Source organism: Epinephelus moara, chromosome 17, assembly GCF_006386435.1.
Source record: "Epinephelus moara isolate mb chromosome 17, YSFRI_EMoa_1.0, whole genome shotgun sequence".
Taxonomy (NCBI): domain Eukaryota; kingdom Metazoa; phylum Chordata; class Actinopteri; order Perciformes; family Serranidae; genus Epinephelus; species Epinephelus moara.
This window is the reverse complement of record NC_065522.1, coordinates 23,041,657-23,051,604: the sequence shown is the minus strand read 5'-3', so window position 1 is coordinate 23,051,604 and position 9,948 is coordinate 23,041,657. Positions and strand designations below refer to the sequence as shown.

General features: G+C 36.5%; 1 protein-coding gene across 1 annotated transcript; it reads left to right on the top strand.

Annotated features, from left to right (window-relative positions):
- The first annotated feature begins 1,752 nt into the window (after positions 1-1,752).
- Positions 1,753-9,554, top strand: trmt10b (tRNA methyltransferase 10B). Its single transcript, XM_050067213.1, has 9 exons — positions 1,753-1,778; positions 1,944-2,095; positions 2,836-2,944; positions 3,052-3,185; positions 4,391-4,543; positions 4,797-4,875; positions 5,369-5,436; positions 5,677-5,800; positions 6,078-9,554. The coding sequence occupies exons 1-9, from the start codon at positions 1,760-1,762 to the stop codon at positions 6,212-6,214; spliced, it is 975 nt and encodes a 324-aa protein (XP_049923170.1). The 5' UTR covers positions 1,753-1,759; the 3' UTR covers positions 6,215-9,554.
- Positions 9,555-9,948: the final 394 nt, after the last annotated feature.

Sequence of the window (9,948 nt, the reverse complement as noted above, 5' to 3'; positions counted from 1 at the left end):
ATAAATACTATATATTTTTTTAAAGCTTAAGTCCTATATATTGTCGGTGGAAGACAATAAATTACATACATTGTTAGGAGACAGTTAACAAAAATAAGTGTAGATGTGTCCTTTCTGAAATAAAAATTAAAAAAAAGGAATAAATACAAACCTCCTTTCCTCTCTTTTTTCTTCTTCCCACCTTTTCTTTAACCTTGTTAGTGAGTGGTAATATATTTAAAAGGTAAATTGCAGTTTTTCTTTATGTGGAGCACAGACTGTCTGTTTCAGAATATAACTCTAACATGTATGTTTGTCATATTCACAACTTTATAACAACCTGGTATGCTCCTCTACAGATTTGTCTCACAACCCCAGGCTGCATGGCTTATATGTTTGTCATGTTGTATCACAAGTTTACTAACTTGTAACTGCATCCTTTAACATTCTTATCAAGATCTTCTTTATAATTGTTGTATCTTATTTTTGTCTTATTGCTGCTCTGCGTGCGTCCATGCTTCAAAATATGGCTATAATCAATATTGCTCAGCTCTATTTTGTTGCTTAATGTTGCTTTTTGGCACATCTATATGTGCTGAACAGAGGATATTGTTGATGTATTGTATTCACCAAAGGACTACAGTAATGTAAGGATTACAGAGGGGTCAGTGTCAGGGGACTCCTCTGGCCTTCACCTGCAATATGTTACTATAATGAACATGTACAAACCAGGAAGAGACTCAAAGTGACCACAGAGACAAACAACAAGACCACAAAGTGATGCAAAGAAACTGAAAAGAGACACAAGATTACTAAAAGAGACACACAGTGGGCAAAAAAGACACATGGCCACACACAGAATTAGGCAAGGCAAGGCAGCTTTATTTGTATAGCACATTTCATACACAAGGGCAATTCAAAGTGCTTTACAGAAACATATAAAAACATAGCAAAGGATACAGAAAAGATTAAAGAGAAAAAAGATATAAAAGGTAAAATGAATTACTAAATGACTTACAATTAATAAAAATCACCATTAAAAATAGCAAATGTGCAGACAAGAGCTGCAAAGATAAAAAGATGATCAGAATTACCACAAAGAGAAACCACAAAACTACACAAAGACGCGTAATGACTACACAGAGATGCAAAACAACAGTAACAAACAAGAGGAAAAACCACCATGAAGTCTGTGTGTCTGACTCATATGTCGGAGAAGTTGTGGGTCCTTTTTAAAGTCTGTGCCCAGGGGCCTACTGTCTCATAATCTGCCCATGACTACAGTTGAAAATCAGCCTGCTGGCCATCACATATATGTTTCTCTTTATAGTAATGTCGATTCATGTGCATCTTCCTGATATATAAATAAATGAAATGAAACATGAAGCAGTACAATAATGCATATGTACCTTATGTTTTTCTAAGAAGAATTAATGCAGCAAAAGAAATTCCTTTTCAGAAACTCCATTACATTTTATTAGTGGTATTAAGTAATGAATAATACAGATTATAATGTGCCCGTGCATTTGGCGTTATAGCAGTGTTACACCGCCCCCTGCTGGCGGTTGGTGGAAATGTAACTTCCACACAGGAATTGACCCAAAGTCTGTTTTAATTTTTTTTTTAAACGCCACACAAACAAGGCAAACTACCCAATATTTGATTTATGTCTGGCTGTACTGACTCCTGTTGTTTATTTCCTTTAAAATCTAACATTCATCCTTTTGGCCCTGGCCGCTCCCCTTTGTTTACTCTGACGTCATTCACATGCGCCGCTCACATGGAAGCCTTGAAGCCGGGTATGTTTCCTCTTTTCCTGCCTCCCGGTCACTTATTTGTTGTTTTTAATGTGTTATTTATTGGATTTCAGATAAAACTACGATCTTGAAAACATCTGGCGTCATCATATCTGTTTAAATATGTTTTTCTGTCTGTTAAATGCCATAAATAACTACATTTAATAGATCCAGTGGAGAGCAGACAGATGGCGCATAACGGCTCAGATGAGTGTGAAAAGCAGCTGAATGGAGTTTCAGAGGAGATGGATCTGCTTCAGATAGACGTGGACACGGCTGAGGTGGAGGACAGGCCAGAGAGAGAAGCTGCGGCGTTTTCAGTAAGTTTGGTTTCTTTCATTTCAAACAAGAATAACTTTAGATGCAACTCTGGAGATTCATGTGAGTGAAAGAGGTTTTAACGTTATCATAGTGTTACGTTATTTATTACATGATTATTGATGCTATAAAATATAAAGAAAGAAAGAAAAGAAAAAACACATGAGTCTAAAAACTGGAAAAACATGAAAACAGCCAAATACAAGTGTAAAAGTGTATCAAAAAAACATGGCAATTAACAGAAAGCAACAAATGATCTTGTTTGATTTCTGGTCTGATGTGTAGTCAAATAAGGGATTTTGTTAGGAAGAATCTTGCAACATCTCCCTCCCAAACTCCTGCTAGCTGGCTAGAGGTTTGTATTCATTGAGATATCTCAATATCCTAAATTCATGCTATCCTGCTGTCGGTAGCCTAATTTTGGTTTAGGTCATATTCAGGTTTTAAGATTACTTTGGTTGATATAATATCTGGTTCTCTATAATTTCAGAAACTTTTAAGACCATTTGGCTTCTAAAATATTGTCAAAACCTTTCAAACAAGATTAAAAAACCATCGCTGACAAGCTAAAAGCCAACCAAAGTTTACACAGGCACCTGCTTTCCTCCTAAAGCAGTTGGTTTTCATAGTTGATGAATAAATAAAACAATATGTTAATGTAGTATCCCAGTTATTTATGCGAGTTGTCTTAAAATACTGTTGAGTTACTCTGCACTGTTTTTTTTCTTTTGTTAAATAACAGAGAAATGTGCTGAGGAAGCAGCGTCACTGGGAGAGGCAGCTGGCAGCAAAGAAAAGCAAGAGGAAAGAGGAGAAGCAGCGAAGGAAGCTCAACCGTGAGCAGGTGTCAGGTACAGATCAAGTGAAGTTAATCAAACATATATTTTGGTTTTTAATGATGGAGATTGAAGGTAAAAGTCAGAACCATGCAGTGTTTCCCTGTGTTTTCATCATACAGGTGCCAGTGCAGATAATCCTCAATTGACCAAACGGGTCATGAAAGCGATCACCAAAGAGCGTTTAGCTGAGGCTCAGTCCACAGGGCTCAAACTCTGTGTTGACCTGAGTATGACAGACAGCATGTCTGACAAGGTAGGTGCCACAAAACTGCACCATAAAACTCTCAGAGACTAATTTCAGGAATTTAGAGGGTTCAAAACTGTGGAAGCCCTTTTGGGGTTTTCCCAGTGTGATGAACAAAAGATCCTGTAAGTCATTAAAATGAGAAACTTTCTCAAAATAATGATTTACATATTTCATGATCAATTAATATCTCAAAAATAATGAGACATGACAGTCATTATCTCAAGAAAATTTCTCATTTTCAAATTGGTTCTCATTATTTTGAGATGCTGAGTCAATCTTTTGAGATTCTAACTCATGATTTTGAGTCACTATTTTTAGATACTAAGTCACTATTTAAAGATATTGAGTCATTATTTGGAGATATTAAGTCATTAACTTTAGATACTAAGTCACTATTTAAAGGTACTAAGTCATTATTTTTGAGACATTAAGTTATTATTTTAAGATACTAAGTCATTATTTTAAGATACTACGTTATTCATTTTAGATACTAAGTCATTATTTGAGATATTAACTCATTATTTTGAGATACTAAGTTATTATCTTAAGATACTAAGTCACTATTTTGAGACACTAACTCATTATTTTGAGATATTAAGTCACTATTTAGAGATTCTAACTCATTAATTTGAGATACCAAGTCATTATTTTGAGATACTAACTCGTTAATTTGAGATATGAACTCATTATTTTGAGATATTAACTCATTATTTTTGAGATATTAAGTCACTATTTAGAAATTCTAAGTCACTCTTTTGAGATAGTAACTCATTAATTTGAGATATTAACTCATTATTTTATGAGACTAAATAGTGACTTAATATCTCAAAATAATGAGTTAATATCTCAAATAGTGACTTGGTATCTCAAAATAATGACTTAAAGATTCTAAGTCACTATTTTGTGATACTAAGTCACTTTTTTGAGATATTAACTAATTTTAATAAACAAAGTCATTATTTTGAAATACTAAGTCATCATATACAGATTCTAAGTCACAATTTTGAGATATTAACTTCTTATTTTGAAATACTAACTCATTATTTTAGGTCTTTATTCAGATACTGAGTCAATAATTTGGGATGCTAACTCATTCTGAAACGGGCTTCCACATAAACAACTGTTTTTTCTTTCCTAAAATGGTTTTCTACAGAGATACATCTGCCTTTGTTTGGCTTGTCTTGAACTGTGTGTGTGTTTGTGCTGTTCAGGAGATCAGTCGACTGGCCGGCCAGTTAAGAAGGCTGTACGGCGCAAACAAGAAGGCGACTCGACCATTTCACCTCCTCCTGACGGACCTGAGAGAGGACAGCCGTCTCTACAGAGAGTGCCTTCGAATGAACGAAGGCTTCCTCAACTACATGGTGACTATTATTGTCCACACCCTGATAAACACTGACACATTAATATTCCTCAGAGAGAAGATAAAGCTCAAAATCTCTGCAGTAGTTTTGTTTGTCCAAGTTAAAGGCTTTGAAATGAACCAGTAGACAAATATTTTAAGTGTTATTTTAACCCTAAAACTGAATACATAAGATGGTACATAATCTGGACCATGGATACTTTGAATATTTAGCAACAAAGTCTGATTATTTTTAATGTGTCTCTTTAATTCAGATGGACATAACAGAAGAAAGCTGCCTGGACCTTTTCCCTCCAGAAACTGTCATCTACCTCACACCAGATGCTGAAGAAGGTTTGAATGATTTGTCTCAATGGAGAGGACAAACTTCTCAGGGGGCTTAAATTGTATATTTATAAAAGGTTTTTAGTTGAAATACATCTTTTGGCCAGCAGAGGGCGCATTCTGACCACATTCATAACTGATCATCAGTATAGCCACTTAAACTTTTTCTACTCATACTGTTAATACCACCACTAGCACTTTACTAAATGATGTTTTCAAAATTACACATACTAAAACACAGAGATAATTTAAAGTTAATAAAAACCTAAATGAACAGAGACAAAAAAAATCAGATTTCAGATCAAAGCTATAATGTCGTATGTATATTCCTATGTCTACATTGGGAATGCACCAGTCTCAATACTGGGCTTTGGGTATCGTCCAATACCAAGTACCAATCTGATACTAGTGTTTAATTGATAAGATGTATGCCTCACTGTGTGGAAGTGACTGTTTGATTTTCTTCGCTACTATTTTCTAAATATCTGTTTTTTAATTTCAGCTCTACAAACAGTGGATGCCGACAAGGTGTACGTCCTCGGGGGCCTCGTGGATGAAAGCATCCAGAAGGTATTACACATTAAGACACAACACAGACGTCACGTAGCAACAACTAGATCAGCTAATTAAATATGACTGATTGGATGTTGGTTTTCTTTCATTAATCGGCATAAGATTAACATTATTTTGTGTTCAGGCCAAATTAAATCCAGCTTTCATTATTACTGCAGTGGTATAACTACAGTTAGGTGAGATTATATCAGTGCACGTGTGATATGTTATTTATTTGCTGCTGTCTCTCGGCTGTAGAAGTTGAGCTTCTCGAGGGCCACAGAGCTGAGGGTCCACACAGCGAGGCTGCCCATAGACGAGTACATGGTGAAGAAAGACAACGCCAAGAATTTCCACTCAAAGATCCTCGCTGTTAATCAAGGTGAGTCATCTGCTGCAATGATAAATCTAATCTAATCTAGTAATTAGTAGAATGACAGGAAAATAATCTCCTGAATATCTGTGGGTTTTGAACTGATCAAATGAGATATTTAAGACATCATCTTGGACATTTTTCACTATCCTCTGTCATTTTATAGACTGAATGGTTAATCTTGACATCAATCATAAAAATAATCATTAGCTGCAGCCCTTATTAAATTATAATTTCTATACTATTTTGTGTTTGTTATTGATGGAGTCTGTCTCTTTGTCTACAGTGTTTGACATTTTACTGACTTTCTGCAACACCGGCAGCTGGACAGAAGCCCTGCAGATGTGGTTCCCTCGGGGGAAGGGATTTGTTGTCGCGCCAGAGAATTCCTCACCACTTCCTGTCTCCTCCTCACAAACATAGCACCTAGATCCATTTTTAGTCATGCTTCAAACTTAACCCTTTTTTGGTTCATCACTATCCATTGTGACGTTTTTCCCGATTGCTAAGAGGCTTAAACTGGGATCCATCTGATCTTCATCATCACCTTGTTAACACAGCAGAAGTCACATTTTGACACCACTTTTTCTAAACAGTTCTCACAGATCTCACAGGAAGATGCAAAACTCTGTGTTGCTATTTGCAAGCATGGATCAAAGAGGAAAAAGGGACATAATTCCTAGCCCCCATGATACATTGCGTGAATTATGGGTGCAACTTCCAGCGTTGAACCAAAACTGGCGATTTCCACTGGTAACAGTTTGTTTACAGTACTCTATTCTTCTTTCCAAGAGCAACTGGGAAATAAAACGTGGAACACACCAGCTCTTAGAGCTCAAACAGGGTTATGTGATCATATCTCTGCCATCACTGACTGCCATCTCAAAGCAACCATTAAAATATTGTAAACTTAAACATGGCCCGAGCTAGCTTAAGGTAAACATCTGCTCCATCTAAAGGTAAACATCTGCTCCATCTAAAGAGATACTTACACATTCAGCAAATATTTACCATAACTCAGTATTAACTGTAGCCCCATGTAAAGTAAATAAATGTGATGTTTCCCAGCTAATCCTTCACTCGTCTGTGTGAACAAATAATTTTCTAATGTAGGTTGAGAATGAAGTCAGACGGGGAAAGACAAGGATATCATGTACTGACATAGAGTGACGGACCTGTCAGTCTAAATCATTCTCCTCTGCAAATTCTGATTTAATACTTTCTCTCTATGTCTTGTGAAACTCTTGTGGTTTTAGTTCTCATATTAATGGTACCTTTTGCAACAGGAACAATCCCTTTTTGTTCTGGTTACATGTTGAACACACAGTTGCTGAGGACAAAAATGTAGCTTGGACTGGTTGTTAGTCGTTACAGACACGGACAGTGCAACAGGTACCAGAGCTCCGCAAAGACATTTTTAAAAAGTTAACATTAGTTAAATATATGTTAAAAAATAATTCATTATTTGCTAAACTGAAGGCAAATTACTGTCTAAAAGAACCAGCGTTGGCGGTTAGCCACCAAGAGTAGCCACTGGGACTCACCACAGACAGTCTCTGGGACTAACTAGCTTACTGCTACTTCCGCTATCTCGCAGGAAGTTGCGCCTATGATCATTTCTACAGCAGTGCCCTCAGGAATAAGGTGGATATAGCACCTTTTTTACAAGAAATGCAGCACAAAGTGATTTACAATAAGGGCAGTATAAGCAATCAGAACGAACATAAAACAGGCGAACAAGGCAACTCAATATTCAACCGACCGTATCATAACCAGAACCTCCTCCAGAGATCATATCTCTCCTGTTCTCCAGCAGCTTCACTGGCTTCCTGTCAAATATCGCATCGACTTCAAGATTCTGCCTCTCACCGTTAATAACGACGCCACCTACCTGTGTGAACTCCTTCTTATCTACACACCCTCCCATACTCTTATCTCTTCTTAACTCTTCTGCAATCCAACTCACAAAACTATCTGCCCACTTGACTACCATGTGGGCTCTACAGCCTTCAGCCATTCTGCCACCCACCTCTGGAACTCTCTCCCCCACCACATTCACAATATTATATCAATATACTCTCTTTCTACTTTCAAATCCCTTCTGAAAACACACCTTTTCATGCTGGCATATTCAGTTTGATTTAATGGTGACACACATATGGTGACCTGCACTGAAGATGACTTTATGATGATGACTGTATACTTTAGATTTATAATTATGATTTTTGTCTAGACATTTTATTAACGTTTATTGTATATTAAGGAATTGTTTGATTTTATGATCTATGGATACATTGCTGCTTTTTTTTTTTTTTTTTTTTTTTAAACTGTATCTTCTAAAATGTCCTTGAGTGCTTTGAAAAGAGTCTATGAACGAAATGCATTATCATTATTATTCTTTGTAATATTAAAGGACATTTTAAAACAGTTTTTAAATCATAAAATAACTGCTACATTTTAAAAACATACATCATAAAATCAAGTAAGATACAACATTTTAAAAGAAATGCAGCAATGTGAAGTGTAAGAAGAAAGAGTTTCAGGCCTGTGTCACTTGCAAAAATAATGACGTTAAAGCTGTTGCAACGTTTCGATGACTAGACCTTCATTGCCTTGTGCAGGTCTAGTCTTGTCCAGTCTTTTCTACAAGTTTTACTCTTCCCGTCCCTCTCCTACGCACCTGTTTGAAAATAGATGTGCGACTTGTACCTTCGTTTTGAGATCTGTATCAGTAAAGTCGTAGCTAGTTAAAGGCTGGAGAAAACAGATACACTGTTAGCTTTATTTAAAAAAATATTTATTGAGCTGCCCTCTCTGATATCTATACATCATGTGCTCCATAGCTTTGGGGTGTAACTGACAAAAGCCAAATCCCTGATCTTCTTCCGGTTGTTGCTGTGAACCTCCAATAAACCAGCAGCAAATATCGCAGTGTTCTTGGAGGCAAATAATTACCAACATAGCTCGGTTTTAGCTCATCTAGGGCTTTGTATACAAGGAAGAGGGCCTTGAAATCAATTGTACATGTAACAGGAAGTCAGTGCAGAGCAGCCAAGCTAAGATTGGCCTAACGTGCTCTCCTCTTGGTTCCTGTACCGTTTACTGTAGGTCTTTCATGTCAGTGACGGTTGGTGGGTGCGGAAAAACTTGCACACAAGCATAAAGCATGAAGAAAACTTCCAGGTGCAAAGTGCCAACTCATGCTGTGATATGCTTGCTTGCCTTTTCTGGCATCTACTATAAGTATGCAAAGGCACACAGCTCAAATCACTGCAAGGTTGAATCGCCTGGTATTGAAAGCTGTATTTGATATTTTGTTGTCCATAATGATTGATTGACTAAATATATTGATTCGACCATTGCATGTTTTTAATGTTTTATGAGTGTTTGAGATTGTCACTTTAACCAGAGACTTAAAGTTCAAGCCTGTGTGTTTGACAATATAATGTGTTCAAGCGAATGAGACAGACGATACGATCTAATAAGACCCTGGCTGAGGAGAAATAGATGCTGTTGTTTAACATTTCTTGGTATTGTTTGCATTGAAACCAGAGATGATTAATAGTTCTCATTTGACTTCATGAACAGAGAACCTTTTGTATTTTTACACCTCCTCAGGAGTCATGTTTGTTGACAGTGAATGGCAGCATTGTGAACTCTTTTTTTTTTTTTTTTTATCATACACGATTAAATTTCTATTTTAAAGCTGGAAAATCCCTGAAGTTTTGTAGGTAAAAAGACAAAAATAATAAACATCTTTACAATGGGAGATTGTCTTTTTTTGTTTTTATTGTGCCTCACTGCAGAGAATTTAACCTTGAAACACTATTTATGTAATCAGTCTTTGTATATAAAATATTAATACAAACGTGTTAGTTTTTCTGTTGAATGATATGACACACAATTTATTTTATATGGAATTTACACAGTCACACAATGTTAGCACACAAAGTATTGTGCAACAGAAACCGAGGAAATAAACGTAAACCCAGAGATAATGCAGGTGTGAGTCAGCCAGCAGAGGTGAGATGCATCATCCCACCATTCATTCATTTATTTTCCGTAACCACTTATCCTGTTGGGGGTGACGGGGCTGGAGCCTATCCCAGCTGACGTTGGGTGAGAGCACCCTAGACAGGTCACCAGACTATCACAGA

Coding starts and splice junctions, on each gene's coding strand:
- trmt10b (XM_050067213.1), top strand. Junction 3,186..4,390: donor CAGACAGCATGTCTGACAAG/GTAGGTGCCACA, acceptor TGTGCTGTTCAG/GAGATCAGTCGACTGGCCGG. Junction 4,876..5,368: donor CACACCAGATGCTGAAGAAG/GTTTGAATGATT, acceptor TTTTAATTTCAG/CTCTACAAACAGTGGATGCC.